The 25,510-nt window shown below is 50.3% G+C and overlaps 1 protein-coding gene across 1 annotated transcript; it reads left to right on the top strand.

Moving 5' to 3' along the window:
- The first annotated feature begins 4,990 nt into the window (after positions 1–4,990).
- On the top strand, positions 4,991–18,385 carry LOC130336272 (transcription factor SOX-1-like). The gene is made up of 2 exons (XM_056553917.1): positions 4,991–5,538; positions 17,756–18,385. The coding sequence occupies exons 1-2, from the start codon at positions 5,021–5,023 to the stop codon at positions 17,928–17,930; spliced, it is 693 nt and encodes a 230-aa protein (XP_056409892.1). The 5' UTR covers positions 4,991–5,020; the 3' UTR covers positions 17,931–18,385.
- Positions 18,386–25,510: the final 7,125 nt, after the last annotated feature.

Here is a 25,510-nt window from a genome sequence, read left to right as displayed (position 1 = left end):
GGCCTCCAGAAAGCGCCTCTGAAGGTCACTATGCCCAGGATCAGAAGGTGCAGGATTCCCATGAGGCCCACTTGCCCCGGCAGCAACACTGGCATAACTCCTAGGGGGCGCCGCTGCCGGGGGTTCAGATGGACCAACCTCACTCTCCACAGAAGCCATACTCACCCCCCCTCTCGCACTCACATCCCCTCCATCCATCCTGTCATCATCCTCCCTAACTCCCTCTCCCCCATTCACACCTCCATTCAGTCCTGGACCAGACCCCACAGACAGATCCCCCATATGTACATTATTTACAGATGTGACCTCAGCTTCATCGGGTGCTCCTGACCAGTCTTGCCCCGCCCCAATAACAGACTGACTGGTCAGGAACCCCCTCTGCTTCACCGGCCACAGGAAAGTCCTTTGGGGCTGGAGGCCGTCCAGATACAAGAACAGTCTCTGAAATATAGTCCACTGAACCTCCAGTCCTCATGGGTTTGAGAACAGTTCCTTTGATATTTTCCATGGCCTTAGCGGCCGCCATCGCCAGTCCAGCCCTGGCCGGTTTAATTATCCCTGTCGAGGTGCCACCTGCCCCAACCGCAGATGAGGTTCCCCCTCGAGAAGCCTCTGCAGGTAACACCCCGACAGCAGAAACCACACCGGCCGCAGACTCCACCGCGGAGCCCGTCTTACCACTGTGCGCCCCATGGCACTGCTTATCTCCGCCCTCGTTCCTCATCTCCGGCACCGGGACCAAAGCTTTACCACTGCCCGCCTTGCCCTGGCCCGGTGCCGAAGAAAAGCAGCCTCCCGCTGGGCTGCGGACCTCGCCAGACATGTCCGGCTTCACAGCCGAAAACGCCCCGACACTCTTACCGCTACTACAAGCTGAAACAGTGTCACATGACTTTCCTGTAGGGACCTCCATACTCTGCCCACTGCTCTTCCCCTGCACAGAACCCACCGCAGGGCCCTGGCTAGGTGGAGCTGGGGAAAGGGGGACATAAGAAAATGACACAGACTCACCCCTTTTCGCATTACTTTTTTTCTTTCTCCTCCTCCTCTCCTCCTCATCCGGTACAGGGTCTTCACCGAACGTGAACCGCTCCAACCGTACCGGAGACTCCATCTCTCTGATAACCGTCATCAGTCTCCCCCCGGAGTCACTGCTCTCCTCCTCCGAGCTCCTCCGGGGTCCGGGCGCTGAGGCTGGTGGTCCTTGTCCGGGGCAGATCCCGCTCTGAGACCCCTGCGATGTCTCCTGGGTGCTAATGGGGTCACCATCCTCCTCAGCCATGGGGTCCTTTAACCCCTTCATCTCCTCAAACCTCTCCTGATTAAGGAGCTTCTCCATGAAGGGGCCGCCGTTGTTCTGAATGTCCATGTTTTTTTTCTCCATGATGTTAATCTCGGACTTGATCTTAGTAATGTCCTTATTAGCTTCTGTGCGCTTATTTCCGGTTGCGGTGTTTGCCCGCACTCGAGCGCATCTCAGCTCTGCACGCAACCTGCTGAGCTCTTTGCCGTTAGTTTTAAATTCTTGTAGAAAATAAGCAATTCTGGAAGTAAAGTCACTCGCAGGCTCCAGGGGTCTCCGCACCCCCCAATCCTTCATATCCATGTCTTTACAGGGAGAGGGGGCAGGAGAAACATTGCTGCTTCCCCCACCAGATCTCCTTACCCCCTCCGAACAGGCCGGTCGCTGTGCACCCTCCGTCCCCGCCGGCCTACTCCGGGAACCAGAGGCCTGGGACTCGCTCTCCTCCTGCATCCCAGGAACCTACCCCCCCTCCAGGCAGAAGGGAGCAGGAACCAGGAGCCACTCAGATCACCTCCCAGCAGAGCACTGACAAAACGAGACACACCCGATCCACCTGAAGATTACACCCAGTATACAGGACAGGAGAAGTGGTACTGTGCAGTGTATATATATATACAGAATAAGAGCAGATACTGAAGATTACACCCAGTATACAGGACAGGAGAAGGGGTACTGTGCAGTGTATATATATATACAGAATAAGAGCAGATACTGAAGATTACAGCCAGTATACAGGACAGGAGAAGGGGTACTGTGCAGTGTATATATATATATATATATACAGAATAAGAGCAGATACAGAAGATTACACCCAGTATACAGGACAGGAGAAGTGGTACTGTGCAGTGTATATATATATATATATATATATATATATATATATACACACAGAATAAGAGCAGATACTGTAGATTACACCCAGTATACAGGAGAAGTTGTACTGTGCTCATGGATGTGTAAGGATCTGTATTTGCCCCCTAGTCTCACCTGTAGTATTCTATACACATTACAGGGGCTGCACACAGTAGTGGAGGAGGGGAGGGGCAGCTACAGTCCCAGGACCCCCATCCCATCCCCCGTCCTCTACATAAAACAAAGCTGCCTGCAGGGGGAGGGTCCGCCCAGGGGGCACCATCCATGTGTATATGAGCTGAGTGCATATGTATAGAGAGGCCTCAACCCTGCTGTATACCATACAAGTGTATATAGTGTGACCTGCAGGCTACTCTGTTGTATCCTACATTATTAGTCTGATACTGTATCTAATCCAACCACATCTTATACTGTCTGTTCAGCTGTGTATCTAAGCCTGACGTATCATACGGTCTGTTCAGCTGTGTATCTAAGCCTGACGTATCATACGGTCTGTTCAGCTGTGTATCTAAGCCTGTCGTATCATACGGTCTGCTCAGCTGTGTATCTAAGCCTGTCATATCATACGGTCTGCTCAGCTGTGTATCTAAGCCTGTCATATCATACGGTCTGTTCAGCTGTGTATCTAAGCCTGTCGTATCATATGGTCTGCTCAGCTGTGTATCTAAGCCTGTCGTATCATACGTCTGTTCAGCTGTGTATCTAAGCCTGTCGTATCATACGGTCTGCTCAGCTGTGTATCTGAGCCTGTCGTATCATACGGTCTGCTCAGCTGTGTATCTGAGCCTGTCGTATCATACGGTCTGCTCAGCTGTGTATCTGAGCCTGTTGTATCATACGGTCTGCTCAGCTGTGTATCTAAGCCTGTCGTATCATACGGTCTGCTCAGCTGTGTATCTAAGCCTGTCGTATCATACGGTCTGCTCAGCTGTGTATCTGAGCCTGTCGTATCATACGGTCTGCTCAGCTGTGTATCTGAGCCTGTCGTATCATACGGTCTGCTCAGCTCTGTATCTAAGCCTGTCGTATCATACGGTCTGCTCAGCTGTGTATCTGAGCCTGTCGTATCATACGGTCTGCTCAGCTGTGTATCTGAGCCTGTCGTATCATACGGTCTGCTCAGCTCTGTATCTAAGCCTGTCGTATCATACGGTCTGCTCAGCTGTGTATCTCAGCTACACACGTCATTGTCTGCTGAACTTTGTATCTATCCTATAATATCTGATACTGTCTACTTTGCTGTGTATCTAATCCTATGACGTTATACTGTTTCCTTAGCTGTGTATCTAAACCTAGTATGTGTCATACCCTCTGCTGTGTCACTCTTTCTAATCCTTTCACGTGTGATACTTTCTGCTGAGCTATGTATCTAATCCTCTCATGTGTACTGTCTTCTGAGATATATATCTAATCTCATGTGATACAGTCGGCTGATCTGTGTATCTAATCTCATGGATACTTTCTGTTGAGCTGTATATCTAATCCTCTCATCTATGATACTGTCTTCTGAGATGTGTATCTAATCCTCTTTTGTTATATTCTCTGCTCAGCTGTGTATCTAATCCTCATGTATCATACTGTCTTCTGAGCTGTGTATCTAATCTTCTCATGTGATAGTCAGCTGATCTATCTAATCCTCTTGTGTGATACTCTCTGCTGAGTTGCGTATCTAATCCTCATGTATCATACTCTCTGCTGGGCTGTGTATCTAATCCTCTCATGTATCATACTGTCTTCTGAGCTGTGTATCTAATCTCATGTATCATACTCTCTGCTGGGCTGTGTATCTAATCCTCTTGTGTGATACTCTCTGCTGAGCTTTGTATCTAATCCTCATGTATCATACTCTCTGCTGGGCTGTGTATCTAATCCTCTTGTGTGATACTCTCTGCTGAGTTGTGTATCTAATCCTCATGTATCATACTCTCTGCTGAGCTGTGTATTTAATCCTCTTGTGTGATACTCTCTGCTGAGCTGTGTATCTAATCCTCATGTGTGATACTCTCTGCTGAGCTGTGTATCTAATCCTCATGTATCATACTCTCTGCTGAGCTGTGTATCTAATCCTCATGTATCATACTCTCTGCTGGGCTGTGTATCTAATCCTCATGTATCATACTCTCTGCTGAGCTGTGTATCTAATCCTCATGTATCATACTCTCTGCTGGGCTGTGTATCTAATCCTCATGTATCATACTCTCTGCTGAGCTGTGTATCTAATCCTCATGTATCATACTCTCTGCTGAGCTGTGTATCTAATCCTCTCATGTATGATGTCTGCTGAGCTGTGTATCTAATCCTCTCATGTATAATAAGCTCTGCAGAGCTGTGTATCTAATCCCACCTGAAGGTGTATCCTTGTATCTGATCCATGTCAGTCTGCTTTGTTCCTTTGGGATTCTATTCATGAACCAGGAGGAGCTGGATGAATAAAGAAATTGCTAAATTACCGTTGGCTTTCCAGGCATGCTGGGAGTTGTAGTTTTGTAACAGCTGGCGACACCCTTGTTGGGACACACTGGTCTAGTGATCGATGACAATCTCTGTACAGCGCCGAGGAATATGTTGACGCTATATAATATAATTACTATTATTGAAGAACCAATCAGATCACTCCTTTCATTAGGGTGGAAAAATGAAAGCTGAGCTGTGACTGGCTGGAGACTCCTGGCGCCTCCTCAAGAAACTTTATTGATAGCATTTCGTGCGCCATAGAGGGACACGGAGCGCGTTCTGTTGCCCATGGCAACCAATCAGATCACAGTTCACTGCTCAGCGCCGCTGAGGGAAAACGAAAGCTGGGAGCTGATTGGTTGCCATGGGTAACGCTGAGGCGTCGCAATGAATGAGGGCCGGCCGGCCAGCCGCGGAGGGGTTAAGGGGCCCCCGGCTGTGAGGGGGAGGGGAGCAGGGGGCGGGAGGTTTATATCCCGGCCGGAGGAGCTGCACCTGCTGCTGCACGGGATGGCGGAGGCTCCGGTCAAGCGGCCGATGAACGCCTTCATGGTGTGGTCCAGTGAGGAGCGGAAGCGGGTGTCCGCCCTGCACCCCAAGATGCACAACTCGGAGATCAGCCGCCGCCTGGGGGAGGTGTGGAGGGCGCTGGACGAGGACGAGCGGAGACCTTACCGGGAACGGGCAAAGAAACTACGGGAGCTGCACGCCCAGGAGCACCCGGGGTACAAGTACGCGCCCCGCAAGAGAAAACGGGAGAAGGGGGAGACCCGGGGCCCCGGAACACTGCCCGGACCCCCAGCACCGACACACCCGGGACAAGGGGCTCTCCAGCCCGCGATACATGACGAGAACAGCGGCCGGAGCGGAGGACTGCAGCCCGGAGAGGAGCGGGGACCCTACAGGTGAGAGACGGCGCCCCGGGCGGGAGGGAGCGGTACTGCAGCCTGGGGGTCCCATAGTATACTGCACCCTGGGGGTCCTATACTGTACTACACGGGGACCCTCAATACTGCACCCTGGGGGTCCTATACTGTACTACACGGGGACCCTCAATACTGCACCCTGGGGGTCCTATACTGTACTACACGGGGACCCTCAATACTGCACCCTGGGGGTCCTATACTGTACTACACGGGGACCCTCAATACTGCACCCTGGGGGTCCTATACTGTACTGCACGGGGACCCTCAATACTGCACCCTGGGGGTCCTATACTGTACTGCACGGGGACCCTCAATACTGCACCCTGGGGGTCCTATAATATACTGCACCACACGGGGACCCTCATTACTGCACCCTGGGGGTCCCATAATATACTGCACCACACGGGGACCCTCAATACTGCACCCTGTGGGTCCTATAATATACTGCACCACACGGGGACCCTCAATACTGCACCCTGGGGGTCCTATAATATACTGCACCACACAGGGACCCTCAATACTGCACCCTGGGGGTCCTATAATATACTGCACCACACGGGGACCCTCAATACTGCACCCTGTGGGTCCTATAATATACTGCACCACACGGGGACCCTCAATACTGCACCCTGGGGGTCCTATACTGTACTGCACGGGGACCCTCAATACTGCACCCTGGGGGTCCTATAATATACTACACGGGGACCCTCAACACTGCACCCTGGGGGTCCTATACTGCACCACACGGGGACCCTCAATACTGCACCCTGGGGGTCCTATAATATACTGCACCACATGGGGACCCTCAACACTGCACCCTGGGGGTCCTATACTGTACTACACGGGGACCCTCAACACTGCACCCTGGGGGTCCTATAATATACTACACCACACGGGGACCCTCAATACTGCACCCTGGGGGTCCCATAATATACTGTACTACACGGGGACCCTCAACACTGCACCCTGGGGGGTCCTATACTGTACTACACGGGGACCCTCAACACTGCACCCTGGGGGTCCTATACTGTACTACACGGGGACCCTCAACACTGCACCCTGGGGGTCCTATAATATACTACACCACACGGGGACCCTCAATACTGCACCCTGGTGGTCCTATAATATACTGCACCACACGGGGACCCTCAATACTGCACCCTGGGGGTCCTATAATATACTGTACTACACGGGGACCCTCAATACTGCACCCTGGGGGGGTCCTATACTGTACTACACGGAGACCCTCAACACTGCACCCTGGGGGGGGTCCTATAATATACTGCACCCTGGGGGTCCTATACTGTGCTACACGGGGACCCTCAATACTGCACCCTGGGGGGGTCCTATACTGTACTACACGGGGACCCTCAACACTGCACCCTGGGGGTCCTATAATATACTACACCACACGGGGACCCTCAATACTGCACCCTGGGGGGGTCCTATAATATACTGCACTACACGGGGACCCTCAATACTGCACCCTGGGGGGGTCCTATAATATACTACACCACACGGGGACCCTCAATACTGCACCCTGGGGGTCCTATAATATACTGCACCACATGGGGACCCTCAATACTGCACCCTGGGGGTCCTATAATATACTACACAACACGGGGACCCTCAATACTGCACCCTGGGGGTCCTATACTGTACTACACGGGGACCCTCAACACTGCACCCTGGGGGGGTCCTATACTGTACTACACGGGGACCCTCAACACTGCACCCTGGGGGGTCCTATAATCTACACTACACGGGGACCCTCAATACTGCACCCTGGGGGTCCTATACTGTACTACACAGGGACCCTCAATACTGCACCCTGGGGGGGTCCTATACTGTACTACACGGGGACCCTCAACACTGCACCCTGGGGGGGGGGTCCTATAATATACTACACCACACGGGGACCCTCAACACTGCACCCTGGGGGTCCTATAATATACTACACCACACGGGGACCCTCAATACTGCACCCTGGGGGTCCTATAATATACTGCACCACACGGGGACCATCAACACTGCACCCTGGGGGGTCCTATACTGTACTACACGGGGACCCTCAATACTGCACCCTGGGGGGGTCCTATACTGTACTAGACGGGGACCCTCAACACTGCACCCTGGGGGGGTCCTATAATATACTACACCACACGGGGACCCTCAATACTGCACCCTGGGGGGGGGGGTCCTATAATATACTACACCACACGGGGACCCTCAACACTGCACCCTGGGGGGGGGGTCCTATAATATACTACACCACACGGGGACCCTCAGTACTGCACCCTGGGGGTCCTATACTGTACTACACCACACGGGGGACCCTCAATACTGCACCCTGGGGGTCCTATACTGTACTACACGGGGACCCTCAATACTGCACCCTGGGGGTCCTATACTGTACTACACGGGGACCCTCAATACTGCACCCTGGGGGTCCTATACTGTACTACACGGGGACCCTCAACACTGCACCCTGGGGGGGGGGGGTCCTATAATATACTACACCACACGGGGACCCTCAACACTGCACCCTGGGGGTCCTATAATATACTACACCACACGGGGACCCTCAATACTGCACCCTGGGGGTCCTATAATATACTGCACCACACGGGGACCATCAACACTGCACCCTGGGGGGTCCTATACTGTACTACACGGGGACCCTCAATACTGCACCCTGGGGGGGTCCTATACTGTACTAGACGGGGACCCTCAACACTGCACCCTGGGGGGGTCCTATAATATACTACACCACACGGGGACCCTCAATACTGCACCCTGGGGGGGGGGGGTCCTATAATATACTACACCACACGGGGACCCTCAACACTGCACCCTGGGGGGGGGTCCTATAATATACTACACCACACGGGGACCCTCAGTACTGCACCCTGGGGGTCCTATACTGTACTACACCACACGGGGACCCTCAATACTGCACCCTGGGGGTCCTATACTGTACTACACGGGGACCCTCAATACTGCACCCTGGGGGTCCTATACTGTACTACACGGGGACCCTCAATACTGCACCCTGGGGGTCCTATACTGTACTACACGGGGACCCTCAACACTGCACCCTGGGGGGGGGGGTCCTATAATATACTGCACCCTGGGGGTCCCATATTTTACTACACCACACGGGGACCCTCAATACTGCACCCTGGGGGTCCTATACTGTACTACACCACACGGGGACCCTCAATACTGCACCCTGGGGGTCCTATACTGTACTACACGGGGACCCTCAATACTGCACCCTGGGGGTCCTATACTGTACTACACGGGGACCCTCAATACTGCACCCTGGGGGGGTCCTATAATATACTACACCACACGGGGACCCTCAATACTGCACCCTGGGGGTCCTATCATATACTACACGGGGACCCTCAACACTGCACCCTGGGGGGGGTCCTATAATATACTACACCACACGGGGACCCTCAATACTGCACCCTGGGGGGGTCCTATAATATACTACACCACACGGGGACCCTCAACACTGCACCCTGGGGGTCCTATACTGTACTACACGGGGACCCTCAACACTGCACCCTGGGGGTCCTATAATATACTACACCACACGGGGACCCTCAATACTGCACCCTGGGGGTCCTATAATATACTACACCACACGGGGACCCTCAATACTGCACCCTGGGGGTCCTATAATATACTACACCACACGGGGACCCTCAATACTGCACCCTGGGGGTCCTATAATATACTACACCACACGGGGACCCTCAATACTGCACCCTGGGGGGGTCCTATAATATACTGCACCCTGGGGGGGGTCCTATAATGTACTGCACCACGCGGGGACCCTCAATACTGCACCCTGGGGGGTCCTATAATATACTGCACCACACGGGGACCCTCAATACTGCACCCTGGGGGTCCTATAATATACTGCACCACACGGGGACCCTCAATACTGCACCCTGGGGGTCCTATACTGTACTACACCACACGGGGACCCTCAATACTGCACCCTGGGGGTCCTATAATATACTGCACCACACGGGGACCCTCAATACTGCACCCTGGGGGGTCCTATAATATACTGCACCCTGGGGGTCCCATAATGTACTGCACCACACGGGGACCCTCAATACTGCACCCTGGGGGTCCTATAATATACTGCACCACACGGGGACCATCAATACTGCACCCTGGGGGTCCTATAATATACTGCACCACACGGGGACCCTCAATACTGCACCCTGGGGGTCCTATAATATACTGCACCACACGGGGACCCTCAATACTGCACCCTGGGGGTCCTATAATATACTGCACCACACGGGGACCCTCAACACTGCACCCTGGGGGTCCCATAATGTACTGCACCACACGGGGACCCTCAATACTGCACCCTGGGGGTCCTATAATATACTACACCACACGTGGACCCTCAATACTGCACCCTGGGGGGTCCTATAATATACTGCACCACACGGGGACCCTCAATACTGCACCCTGGGGGGTCCTATAATATACTGCACCCTGGGGGGTCCTATAATATACTGCACCACACGGGGACCCTCAATACTGCACCCTGGGGGTCCCATAATATACTGCACCACATGGGGACCCTCAATACTGCACCCTGGGGGTCCTATAATATACTACACCACACGAGGACACTCAATACTGCACCCTGGGGGTCCCATAATATACTGCACCACACGGGGACCCTCAATACTGCACCCTGGGGGGTCCTATAATATACTACACCACACGGGGGTCCTATAATATACTGCACCACACGGGGACCCTCAATACTGCACCCTGGGGGGGTCCTATAATATACTGCACCCTGGGGGTCCCTCAATACTGCACCCTGGGGGTCCTATAATATACTGTACTACATGGGGACCCTCAACACTGCACCCTGGGGGGGTCCTATAATATACTGTACTACACGGGGACCCTCAATACTGCACCCTGGGGGTCCTATAATATACTACACCACACGGGGACCCTCAATACTGCACCCTGGGGGGGGGGTCCTATAATATACTGCACCACACGGGGACCCTCAATACTGCACCCTGGGGGTCCTATAATATACTACACCACACGGGGACCCTCAATACTGCACCCTGGGGGGTCCTATAATATACTGTACTACATGGGGACCCTCAATACTGCACCCTGGGGGTCCCATACTGTACTACACCACATGGGGACCCTCAACACTGCACCCTGGGGGTCCTATAATATACTACACCACACGGGGACCCTCAATACTGCACCCTGGGGGTCCCATAATATACTGCACCACATGGGGACCCTCAATACTGCACCCTGGGGGGGGTCCCATAATATACTACACCACATGGGGACCCTCAATACTGCACCCTGGGGGTCCTATAATATACTGCACCCTGGGGGTCCTATAATATACTGCACCACACGGGGACCCTCAATACTGCACCCTGGGGGTCCTATAATATACTGCACCCTGGGGGTCCTATAATATACTGCACCACACGGGGACCCTCAATACTGCACCCTGGGGGGGTCCTATAATATACTGCACCCTGGGGGTCCTATAATATACTGCACCACACGGGGACCCTCAATACTGCACCCTGGGGGTCCTATAATATACTGCACCCTGGGGGTCCTATAATATACTACACCACACGGGGGTCCTATAATATACTGCACCACACGGGGACCCTCAATACTGCACCCTGGGGGGGTCCTATAATATACTGCACCCTGGGGGTCCTATACTGTACTACACCACATGGGGACCCTCAACACTGCACCCTGGGGGTCCTATAATATACTACACCACACGGGGACCCTCAATACTGCACCCTGGGGGTCCTATAATATACTGTACTACATGGGGACCCTCAATACTGCACCCTGGGGGTCCCATACTGTACTACACCACATGGGGACCCTCAACACTGCACCCTGGGGGTCCTATAATATACTACACCACGAGACACAGCGCCCTGGGCGGGAGGGAGCGGTACTGCAGCCTGGGGAGACCCCATACTGTACTACACGGGGACCCTCAACACTGCACCCTGGGGGTCCCATACTATACTGCACCACACGGGGACCCTCAATACTGCACCCTGGGGGTCCCATAATATACTACACCACATGGGGACCCTCAATACTGCACCCTGGGGGTCCCATAATATACTACACCACACGGGGACCCTCAATACTGCACCCTGGGGGTCCCATAATATACACCACACGGGGACCCTCAATACTGCACCCTGGGGGTCCCATAATATACTGCACCACATGGGGACCCTCAATACTGCACCCTGGGGGTCCCATAATATACTGCACCACACGGGGACCCTCAATACTGCACCCTGGGGGGGTCCTATAATATACTGCACCACACGGGGACCCTCAATACTGCACCCTGGGGGTCCCATAATATACTGCACCACACGGGGACCCTCAATACTGCACCCTGGGGGGGTCCTATAATATACTGCACCACACGGGGACCCTCAATACTGCACCCTGGGGGTCCCATAATATACTGCACCACACGGGGACCCTCAATACTGCACCCTGGGGGGGGTCCCATAATATACTACACCACATGGGGACCCTCAATACTGCACCCTGGGGGGTCCTATAATATACTACACCACACGGGGACCCTCAATACTGCACCCTGGGGGGGTCCTATAATATACTACACCACACGGGGACCCTCAATACTGCACCCTGGGGGGGTCCTATAATATACTACACCACATGGGGACCCTCAATACTGCACCCTGGGGGTCCATAATATACTACACCACATGGGGACCCTCAATACTGCACTCTGGGGGGGTCCTATAATATACTGCACCACATGGGGACCCTCAATACTGCACCCTGGTGGTCCTATAATATACTGCACCACACGGGGACCCTCAATACTGCACCCTGGGGGTCCTATAATATACTGCACCACACGGGGACCCTCAATACTGCACCCCTGGGGGTCCTATAATATACTGCACCACACGAGGACCCTCAATACTGCACCCTGGGGGTCCTATAATATACTACACCACACGAGGACACTCAATACTGCACCCTGGGGGTCCCATAATATACTACACCACACGGGGACCCTCAACACTGCACCCTGGGGGTCCTATAATATACTACACCACACGGGGACCCTCAATACTGCACCCTGGGGGTCCTATAATATACTACACCACACGGGGACCCTCAATACTGCACCCTGGGGGGTCCTATAATATACTACACCACACGAGGACCCTCAATACTGCACCCTGGGGGTCCCATAATATACTGCACCACATGGGGACCCTCAATACTGCACCCTGGGGGTCCTATAATATACTACACCACACGGGGACCCTCAATACTGCACCCTGGGGGTCCCATAATATACTACACCACATGGGGACCCTCAATACTGCACCCTGGGGGTCCCATAATATACTGCACCACATGGGGACCCTCAATACTGCACCCTGGGGGTCCCATAATATACTGCACCACATGGGGACCCTCAATACTGCACCCTGGGGGTCCTATAATATACTGCACCACCCGGGGACCCTCAATACTGCACCCAGGGGGGTCCTATAATATACTGCACCACACGGGGACCCTCAATACTGCACCCTGGGGGGGTCCTATAATATACTACACCACACGGGGACCCTCAATACTGCACCCTGGGGGGGTCCTATAATATACTACACCACATGGGGACCCTCAATACTGCACCCTGGGGGGTCCATAATATACTGCACCACATGGGGACCCTCAATACTGCACCCTGGTGGTCCTATAATATACTGCACCACACGGGGACCCTCAATACTGCACCCTGGGGGTCCTATAATATACTGCACCACACGGGGACCCTCAATACTGCACCCTGGGGGTCCTATAATATACTGCACCACACGAGGACCCTCAATACTGCACCCTGGGGGTCCTATAATATACTACACCACACGAGGACACTCAATACTGCACCCTGGGGGTCCCATAATATACTACACCACACGGGGACCCTCAACACTGCACCCTGGGGGTCCTATAATATACTACACCACACGGGGACCCTCAATACTGCACCCTGGGGGGTCCTATAATATACTACACCACACGAGGACCCTCAATACTGCACCCTGGGGGTGTCCCATAATATACTACACCACACGGGGACCCTCAACACTGCACCCTGGGGGTCCTATAATATACTGCACCACACGGGGACCCTCAATACTGCACCCTGGGGGGTCCTATAATATACTGCACCACACGGGGACCCTCAATACTGCACCCTGGGGGTCCCATAATATACTGCACCACATGGGGACCCTCAATACTGCACCCTGGGGGTCCTATAATATACTACACCACACGGGGACCCTCAATACTGCACCCTGGGGGTCCCATAATATACTACACCACATGGGGACCCTCAATACTGCACCCTGGGGGTCCCATAATATACTGCACCACATGGGGACCCTCAATACTGCACCCTGGGGGGGTCCCATAATATACTGCACCACATGGGGACCCTCAATACTGCACCCTGGGGGTCCTATAATATACTGCACCACACGGGGACCCTCAATACTGCACCCTGGGGGTCCTATAATATACTGCACCACACGGGGACCCTCAATACTGCACCCTGGGGGTCCCATAATATACTGCACCACCCGGGGACCCTCAATACTGCACCCAGGGGGGTCCTATAATATACTACACCACACGGGGACCCTCAATACTGCACCCTGGGGGTCCCATAATATACTGCACCACATGGGGACCCTCAATACTGCACCCTGGGGGTCCTATAATATACTGTACTACATGGGGACCCTCAATACTGCACCCTGGGGGTCCCATAATATACTGCACCACACGGGGACCCTCAATACTGCACCCTGGGGGTCCATAATATACTGCACCACACGGGGACCCTCAATACTGCACCCTGGGGGGTCCTATAATATACTACACCACACGGGGACCCTCAATACTGCACCCTGGGGGGTCCTATAATATACTGCACCACACGGGGACCCTCAATACTGCACCCTGGGGGTCCTATAATATACTACACCACACGGGGACCCTCAATACTGCACCCTGGGGGTCCTATAATATACTGCACCACACGGGGACCCTCAATACTGCACCCTGGGGGTCCTATAATATACTACACCACACGAGGACCCTCAATACTGCACCCTGGGGGTCCTATAATATACTACACCACACGGGGACCCTCAACACTGCACCCTGGGGGTCCTATAATATACTGCACCACACGGGGACCCTCAATACTGCACCCTGGGGGTCCCATAATATACTGCACCACACGGGGACCCTCAATACTGCACCCTGGGGGTCCTATAATATACTACACCACACGGGGACCCTCAACACTGCACCCTGGGGGGGTCCTATAATATACTGCACCACACGGGGACCCTCAATACTGCACCCTGGGGGGTCCTATAATATACTGCACCACACGGGGACCCTCAATACTGCACCCTGGGGGTCCTATAATATACTACACCACACGGGGACCCTCAACACTGCACCCTGGGGGGGTCCTATAATATTCTGCACCACACGAGGACCCTCAATACTGCACCCTGGGGGTCCCATAATATACTGCACCACACGGGGACCCTCAATACTGCACCCTGGGGGTCCCATAATATACTGCACCACACGGGGACCCTCAATACTGCACCCTGGGGGTCCCATAATATACTGTACTACATGGGGACCCTCAATACTGCACCCTGGGGGTCCCATAACATACTGCACCACACGGGGACCCTCAATACTGCACCCTGGGGGTCCCATAATATACTGTACTACATGGGGACCCTCAATACTGCACCCTGGGGGTCCCATAACATACTGCACCACACGGGGACCCTCAATACTGCACCCTGGGGGGGTCCTATAATATACTACACCACACGGGGACCCTCAACACTGCACCCTGGGGGGGTCCTATAATATACTGCACCACGCGGGGACCCTCAATACTGCACCCTGGGGGGGGTCCTATAATATACTGGACTACACGGGGACCCTCAATACTGCACCCTGGGGGGTCCTATAATATACTACACCACACGGGGACCCTCAATACTGCACCCTGGGGGTCCCATAATGTACTGCACCACGAGACAGTGCCCCAGGTAGGAGGGAGCGGTACTGCAGGCTAAGACTGGGGGGACCCATAGGAAACTTAACCTTGAGACCCCCGTAATTTGCAGTACCCACCCTCTTGTGTAATCTACCAAGAGACACAGCGCCTCCACCTGAAGGGAGCGGTACTGCAACCTGAGACTAGCGACCCCTCAATATATTACATACTGTACCCAGTGACAGCGCCCCTGACATTAAGGGGTCCCTATACACTGCACCCTGACACACTGCCCCCACTGGAAGTAAATGGTACTGCAGCCTTAGACTAGGGACCCCTCACTATACCTTTCTATACTGTACACCACTGCACAGTACCACTTACTTCTCCTGTATATATGGACACTGCACAGTACCACTTCTCTTGTCCTGTATATATGGACACTGCACAGTACCACTTCTCTTGTCCTGTATATATGGACACTGCACAGTACCACTTCTCTTGTCCTGTGTATATGGACACTGCACAGTACCACTTCTCTTGTCCTGTGTATATGGACACTGCACAGTACCACTTCTCTTGTTCTGTGTATATGGACACTGCACAGTACCACTTCTCTTGTCCTGTGTATATGGACACTGCACAGTACCACTTCTCTTGTCCTGTGTATATGGACACTGCACAGTACCACTTCTCTTGTCCTGTATATATGGACACTGCACAGTACCACTTCTCTTGTCCTGTGTATATGGACACTGCACAGTACCATGGCTTTCCTTAATGTGCCGTGACAACACACAGTATCACTTGTTATCCTGTGTATGCTCTGTGCACAGTATCACTTGTTATCCTGTGTATGCTCTGTGCACAGTATCACTTGTTATCCTGTGTATGCTCTGTGCACAGTATTACTTGTTATCCTATATGTATACTCTGTGCACAGTACCACCCGTCATCCGATATGTATACTCTGTGCGCACAGTACCACCCGTCATCCGATATGTATACTCTGTGCGCACAGTACCACCCCTGTCATCCTATATGTATACTCTGTGCGCACAGTACCACCCCTGTCATCCGATATGTATACTCTGTGCGCGCAGTACCACCCCTGTCATCCGATATGTATACTCTGTGCGCACAGTACCACCCATGTCATCCTATATGTATACTCTGTGCGCACAGTACCACCCCTGTCATCCGATATGTATACTCTGTGCGCACAGTACCACCCCTGTCATCCGATATGTATACTCTGTGCGCACAGTACCACCCCTGTCATCCGATATGTATACTCTGTGCGCACAGTACCACCCCTGTCATCCGATATGTATACTCTGTGCGCACAGTACCACCCCTGTCATCCGATATGTATACTCTGTGCGCACAGTACCACCCCTGTCATCCTATATGTATACTCTGTGCGCACAGTACCACCCGTCATCCTATATGTATACTCTGTGCGCACAGTACCACCCGTCATCCGATATGTATACTCTGTGCGCACAGTACCACCCGTCATCCGATATGTATACTCTGTGCGCACAGTACCACCCCTGTCATCCTATATGTATGCTCTGTGCACAGTATCACTTGTTATCCTATATGTATACTCTGTGCACAGTACCACCCGTCCTCCTATATGTATACTCTGTGCACAGTACCACCCCTGTCATCCGATATGTATACTCTGTGCGCACAGTACCACCCCTGTCATCTGATATGTATACTCTGTGTGCACAGTACCACCCCTGTCATCCTATATGTATACTCTGTGCACAGTACCACCCCTGTCATCCGATATGTATACTCTGTGCGCACAGTACCACCCCTGTCATCCTATATGTATACTCTGTGCGCACAGTACCACCCCTGTCATCCTATATGTATACTCTGTGCACACAGTACCACCCCTGTCATCCGATATGTATACTCTGTGCACAGTACCACCCCTGTCATCCGATATGTATACTCTGTGCACAGTATAACTCCATGTATCTCCTCTCTCCTCAGTTACTTCTCGTATCCCGGAGCCCCTCAGGCAGAAGCTTCCTTCCATCCGGTCAGTGACGTTTCGGCGCTCTATGGATTGGGACTTTATGACTTTGGAGAGAGACGCGGGGTCCAGCCGCAGGTCCATTACCAGACGGTGGAGGTGGATGGCGGGGGGTCACTCATCAGCCTCTGACACCGGACTGTGGGGAGCGTGCGTTGTGCTGCGTACATCGGGGGGCACTGCTTGTGTGTCCTGGATACTGGGGGGAGGGATACACCACTGGGGGGCGCCACCTCTACTCCTCCCCGCGAGGGGCGCCATGCGACGGCAGCTGTGACTGTATAGGCAGCGTGTGGGCGGAGTCTCATCACTGGCAGGTTTTACACTGTAGATTATTTTACACTTTTTTTTATGGAGTTTTTTTGTATTTTATTTTTACAATTTGTAGCAAATTAAAGGAGCTTTCTTAGTAGGTGTTCTGTGAGGTGACTGGTTCACTTTAAGGGGGTGGAGCCTGACTGTTACTGGGCATCTGAAATATATAAATCCAGGGGCGGAGCCTCACATGCTACTCCTCGCTCATGCAGACATGCTATCTGGCTGTTGTCACCACTAGGGGGAGCTCAGTGCATACAGCTTTATTGTGCGTTAGTGGTTACTGACCTAAGGGGTGCCTCCGGTTGTTGCAAAACTACAAATCCCAGCAAAGGCTGTCCGGGCATGCTGGGAGTTGTAGTTTCGCAACCACTATGGCCATACTGGTTGGGAAACACTTTTCTGAGGTGCCTGTTTCTCTGATGCCTGGCAATGGGGTGCTTTTATAGGATGAAGTAGATCTAAGGCTGCATTCACACCTCGTTTTTACGTTACGGGTGCCCGATCCGGCTGGGTGAGGGGCAAACCGGGCTCTCCCGTACCCCAGCTGAAATCCATTTACTTTAATGAGCCGACCGGAGTCACCGTTTGACTCCGGTCGGCTCATTAAAGTAAATGGATTTCAGTGCTGGTCCGGGAGAGCCTGGTTTGCCCCTCCCCCAGCCTGATCCAGCACCCGTAACGTAAAAATGAGTGCAGCCTAAGTCACGAAAAAAGACAAATTCTGATGTTTGTTTATGGTATAAATAAATCTTGGGGCATCTAATACTCGGGCAAAGCATCACGTGTGTCATCCCTGTCCCAAAACACAAGGCTAGAAAAAGTTTTCAACAAAAATTAGAGAGGAGGAAAAAAAGAAAAATCCCAACGGGTTTCCTCCCCCTAATAGCAGGTTCATCAGGGGAAACTTCAAACAAAAGGAGATGCAATGATGCCTGTCATCCTCACCTGCCTGTATCTGGCTCCATGGGGGGGGGGGGGTGTAAAAAAAAAAAAAAAAATAAAAAAAAAAAAATTCCATCACGTAACTCCGTACAGTCAACAAGGAACAAACAAAATTGCTCATGACAAAAAAGTGGGGATGTGGTGAGCCCTGCCGGCTTCTCTGCACATACCTGGTAGGCAGCCTGGGGACTATGGGGCTTTCAGGGAACAGACAAGGAAACCCTTCGGACTAGTGGTGGCATAAGGGACCATGCACACTACAGAATTTCCGATTAGATGTTTACTTTTTTTTTGGGGGGGGGATTTTTTTTCTTCCAAGGGCCTATGTACACTGTCCCCCTCCACCATCATAAAAGAATGAAGTGTATCTGTATGAGATGTGGGGTCCCCATCAAATAAGGTGGTGGCCTGACCTCCGATAACTGATAAATTATATGACAGGCTGTATAAGCAGAGCGCCGATAATACTGATTAATGCTGTAACAGACTGTATAAGCGGGGCCCATATTACACTGATCTATGCTGCGGAAACCTGTATAAGCAGAGTAATGATAACACTGATCAATGCTGTGACTGTATAAGCAGAGTAATAACACTGATGAATGATATGACAAGCCATATAAGCAGAGCACCTATTACACTGATTTATGCTGTGGCAGCCTGTATAAGCAGAGTAAGGATAACACTGATCTATGCTGTGGCAGACTGTATAAGCAGAGCACCTATTACACTGATCTATGCTGTGGCAGACTGTATAAGCAGAGTAATAACACTGATCAATGATATGACAGGCTGTATAAGCAGAGCACCTATTACACTGATCTATGCTGTGGCAGAGTAAGGATAACACTGATCTATGCTGTGGCAGACTGTATAAGCAGAGTAATGATAACGCTGATTAATGCTATGACTGTATAAGCAGAGTAAGGATAACACTGATATATGCTGTGGCAGACTGTATAAGCAGAGCACCTATTACACTGATCTATGCTGTGGCAGACTGTATAAGCAGAGTAATAACACTGATGAATGATATGACAGGCTGTATAAGCAGAGCATCTATTACACTGATCTATGCTGTGGCAGACTGTATAACAGAGTAATAACACTGATCAATGATATGACAGGCTGTATAAGCAGAGCACCTATTACACTGATCTATGCTGTGGCAGAGTAAGGATAACACTGATCTATGCTGTGGCAGACTGTATAAGCAGAGTAATGATAACGCTGATTAATGCTATGACTGTATAAGCAGAGTAAGGATAACACTGATATATGCTGTGGCAGACTGTATAAGCAGAGTAATAACACTGATGAATGATATGACAGGCTGTATAAGCAGAGCATCTATTACACTGATCTATGCTGTGGCAGACTGTATAAGCAGAGTAATAACACTGATGAATGATATGACAGGCTGTATAAGCAGAGCATCTATTACACTGATCTATGCTGTGGCAGACTGTATAAGCAGAGTAATAACACTGATGAATGATATGACAGGCTGTATAAGCAGAGCATCTATTACACTGATCTATGCTGTGGCAGACTGTATAAGCAGAGTAATGATAACACTGATTAATGCTATGACTCTATAAGCAGAGTAATAACACTAATGAATGATATGATAGGCTGTATAAGCAGAGCATCTATTACACTGATCAATGTGGCAGAGTAATGATAACCCTGATCTAGGCTGTTGCAGACTGTATAAGCAGAGTAATGATAACACTGATGAATGATATGACAAGCTGTATAAGCAGAGCACCTATTACACTGATCTATGCTGTGGCAGAATAAGGATAACACTGATCTAGGCTGTGGCAGACTGTATAAGCAGAGTAATGATAACACTGATTAATGCTATGACTCTATAAGCAGAGTAATAACACTAATGAATGATATGATAGGCTGTATAAGCAGAGCACCTATTACACTGATCAATGTGGCAGAGTAATGATAACCCTGATCTAGGCTGTTGCAGACTGTATAAGCAGAGTAATGATCACACTGATGAATGATATGACAAGCTATATAAGCAGAGCACCTATTACACTGATCTATGCTGTGGCAGAATAAGGATAACACTGATCTATGCTGTGGCAGCCTGTATAAGCAGAGTAATAACACTGATCAATGCTATGGCTGTATAAGCAGAGCGCCCGTAACACTGATTAATGCTATCCCCTTTAAAGGGGTTTTCTGCTGCTCAGTGTTTGGAACAAACTGTCCTGCCCCCTCAGGACATCATGCCCTGCCCCCTCAATGCAAGGACAGCTGTCACGCCCCCTCCCATAGACTTGCATTGAGGGGGTGGGGTGTGACATCGCAAGCTCCCGGCTCCAGTGTTCGGAACAGTTTGTTCCAAACGCTGATCAGCTGAGTTCCCCTTTTAAGGACCAGGCCAATTTTATTTTGGCATTTTTGTTTTTTCTTTTATATTTTCATCCACAGACCCATGTGAGGGCTCGTTTTTTGCGTGACCAATTCTAATTTGTAATGACATCATTGTTTTTACCGTCACTCTTTGTACGGCGCAACCAAAAAATATTATCTATGTGGGGAAATTGAATAGAAAACTGCAATTTAGCAAATTTTGGAAGGTGATGTTTTTACGCTGTACACTTTACGGTAAAAATGACGTTTTCTTTATTCTATGGGTCAATATGATTAAAATGATCCCGTGTTCTATTCTTTTCTATTATAAAACTATTTTAACAAAATTACTGTGTTTTAAGTTGCCCTAATTTGCCCACCTAGAACGTTATCATTTTTCCGTATATGGGGCGGTTTGAGGGCTAATTTTTGCGCCATGATCTGTAGTTTTTATCGGTACAACTTTTTGTTTTATATTTGACTTTTGAAGCATTTGTAATTTTTTCTTTTTTGGAATAAAATGTGACAAAAAAAGCAATTTTTTTTAACGTTTATTCCGTTCATCATACGGGATAATTAACATTATAGTTTGGACATTTACACATGCAGCGATACAAAAATGTTTACAACTTTTATTTATTACGCTTTTTTTTTTTTTTGTGGGGGGGGGGAGGAGGGACTATTTACATTTTTATTAGGGGAGGGAATTTTAACAGTACAAATTGCATAAAGTGAATATGTACTTGCTATACATAGTTATCGTACTACAGTGACCCCTCGACCTACGATGGCCCCGACATACCATATATATATATATATATATATATATATATATATATATATATATATATATATATATATATATATATATATATATATATATATATATATATATATATATACACACACACAGTGACCCCCCCCGGACATACCATATATATACAGTAACCCCCGACCTACGATGGTTCCGACATACCATATATACAGTGACCCCCCCCCCGACCTACGATGTCCCCGACATAATATATATATATATATATATATATATATATATATAATATACACACACAGTGACCCCCACGACCTACGATGGTCCCGACATACCATATATATATATATAGATAATGATATAGAGATATAGATATAGATATAATATATATACATACACAGTGACCCCCCCCCCCCCCCCCCCGACCTACGATGGCCCGGACATACCATATATATATACAGTAACCCCCGACCTACGATGGTCCCGACATACCATATATACAGTGACCCCCCCCCCGACCTATGATGGCCCCGACATACGACCATTTCAGCATACGATCACTCTCGGAGGCAGCATCACCATCCGATGCTTTTGTATGTTGGGGCCATCGCATAAACGGCTATCCTCCAGCACAGACTGCTTCAGCTGCCCCCGGATAGCCGTTTACGGTGCCCCGTGTGCTCCGCTGACGATCACTTACCTGTCCTCGGGGCTCCGGCGCGTCCTCTTCGGGATCCCCTGCATCGTCGGCGCTCTCCATCGTCGTCATCACGTCGCTGCGTAGCGACGTTATGGCGGTGACGTGAGAGTGCAGTTGCCAGGGAAGCAGAGGCCTTGCCGCAGCGTCGGGGACGCGGCGACAGCGATGGACGGCGACATCCCGGGTGACGGTCCGGCGCGGCGGGGACAGGTGAGTACAACTTCCTCTAACAGTGGTCTACAACCTGCGGACCTCCAGATGTTGCAAAACTACAACACCCAGCATGCCCGGACAGCCAACGGCTGTCCGGGCATGCTGGGAGTTGTAGTTTTGCAACATCTGGAGGTCCGCAGGTTGTAGACCACTGTCCTATACTTTACATTACACGGATCCCTCAACATACGATGGTTTCCACAAACGATGGTCCATTTGGAGCGGATTCCCATCGTATGCTGAGGGACCACTGTATCAATATTATTTACCCATGAACCCCCTCTGCTCCCTCCGGCACCCTGATCATGCGCATATTTGACCTGCGGGAGGTAGTGGCCGCCTCCGTGGCTTTGACTTGTTTACCCGTCTCTGGGATATTTATAGGCTGGTACCCCCCCCTCTCTCGCTTTCTTCATAGATCAGTAGTTATCGATCCTATTTGGACCCTGCAGACTTTGGACTCCGGTGTTGCATTTGTGCACTTCTACCAATATTTCATTCAGTACTTGTCGTGCCGGATCGTACCCCCTCCCCCCAACGCTCCTCCAATTCCTCAACCTCAAGTGCGGCATATCTAGTACCAGTACTGGCAGCTTCATTGCTTGTGCCCCCTTGAGTCCTGTTCGTACGAGTCCTGACTGTGGTGCTGGGGTATTTAAGGATTTTGTCTAAGGCTGTATTCACACCACGCTTTTGCAGTACAGTTCCCCTATACGTTTTCTATGGGAAAACCGTATTGAAAACCGTATGCATTGACTCTCCATTGAAAACCGTACGCCAAAAGATGCATCAGGTTGTGTCCGTTTTGCATCTCGTTCGGTTTTGTCAGGTTTTTTTCCCCGTACCCAAAACTGTAGTCTACGGCTGGGTTCACACTACGTTTTTTGCCCTACTGTTTTCAATCCGTCTTTCTAAAGAAAACCGTATGGCAAAAAAACGGATGGAACAGTATGGAAAAAAGTTAACCGTATGCGTTTTTAAAAGTGCATACAGTTCCGTCAGTTTTTATTAAAAAAAAAAAAAAAAACACGTTTTGGAAAATTTTGTCCATTTTTAATGGGAGGGGTCTTGGGTGGGGACTTTAGGATTCAAATGCGCATGTGCAAAGTAAAAACGTATACGTTTTTCCCGTATGGAACCGTATACATGTGCGTTTCCCATTGACGTCCATGTTAAAAAAAAAAAAAAAAAAATAAAAAAAAAAAAGTATGCGGTTGCAGTACGGTTTTTAAACCGGAGTCAAAACCGTGGTTGACCACGATTTTGTCTCCGGTTTAAAAACCGTACTAAAACCGCATACGTTTCTTTTAACATGGCCGTCAATGGAAAACGCACATGTATACGGTTCCATACGGGAAAAACGTTTTTACTTTGCACATGCGCATTTGCATCCTAAAGTCCCCACCCAAGACCCCTCCCATTAAAAATGGACAAAATTTTCAAAAATGTATGTTTTGTTTTTTTTTTTATAAAAACTGACGGAACTGTATGCACTTTTAAAAACAGTATACTGTTTAAAAACGCATACGGTTTACTTTTTTCCATACTGTTCTATACGTTCTTTTGCCATAGGGTTTTCTTTAGAAAAACGGATTGAAAACAGTATGGAAAAAACGTAGTGTGAACCCAGCCTTACACTGTCTATATTTTTTTTTTTAACATGGGAGTAAATGGGAACTGTACAGAATTGTATGTGCGTACAGTTCCATCCGGTTTGCACCATACGGTTTTTGACTTTCCACAGTTTTTTTATTTTATTTTTTTAGAATTTCAATCAAACACGTGAAACTTTATTCAAAATGTGCTGAAAAGTTAAAAACTTATACGTTTTTCTTTCTTAAAAAACGGATGCTACCGGACATAATTTTTCAAACCGTATATGCTTTTTAACTCTATACAGGTTGAAATTTGTACACACGTTTTGATACAGTTTAGTCCGGTTTTGAGGAATCCGTTTTCATCAAAAACCTGGTACGGGAAGTGTATTGCAAAAACGTGGTGTTATTGCACCCTAAGCGAGACGTTTGGGCTGGGCGGTATGACCAAATGTGTGTATCACGGTATTTTTTAAACTTTTGGAGGTTCCATGGTATATTACGGTATTTCCTAGCCCCCCCCCCCCCCCCACACACACACATCCTCATCGGGGGTAAATACTCGCATATCACCCGCATGCGCTGCCCTCCTCGTCCTGTTTGTTGCGGCCGCCGGTGCTGGTACTCTATACTGTGCGGCAGCCCTAGGCCCGGGCTGCAAAAGGTAAACAAAATAAACTTTAATGCACCTTCGTCGGCCTTACGCTGGGGACGGGAACGTTGGACAGCGGTCAGCCTATCACCGGCCACAGCGATGTTCCACCTTGGCTGGTGATAGGCAGAGCCCACTGTCATG

This window comes from Hyla sarda, unplaced genomic scaffold, assembly GCF_029499605.1.
Source record: "Hyla sarda isolate aHylSar1 unplaced genomic scaffold, aHylSar1.hap1 scaffold_473, whole genome shotgun sequence".
Lineage (NCBI taxonomy): Eukaryota > Metazoa > Chordata > Amphibia > Anura > Hylidae > Hyla > Hyla sarda.
Note: the sequence above shows the minus strand (reverse complement) of the source record. Positions and strands in the feature narration are given on the sequence as shown.

Excerpts from the sequence above, each read along its gene's own strand:
- LOC130336272 (XM_056553917.1), top strand. The coding sequence starts at position 5,021 with ATGAATGAGGGCCGGCCGGCCAGCCGCGGAGGGGTTAAGGGGCCCCCG. Across the intron at positions 5,539-17,755 it reads GAGGAGCGGGGACCCTACAG|TTACTTCTCGTATCCCGGAG; the intron begins GTGAGAGACGGC and ends CTCTCTCCTCAG.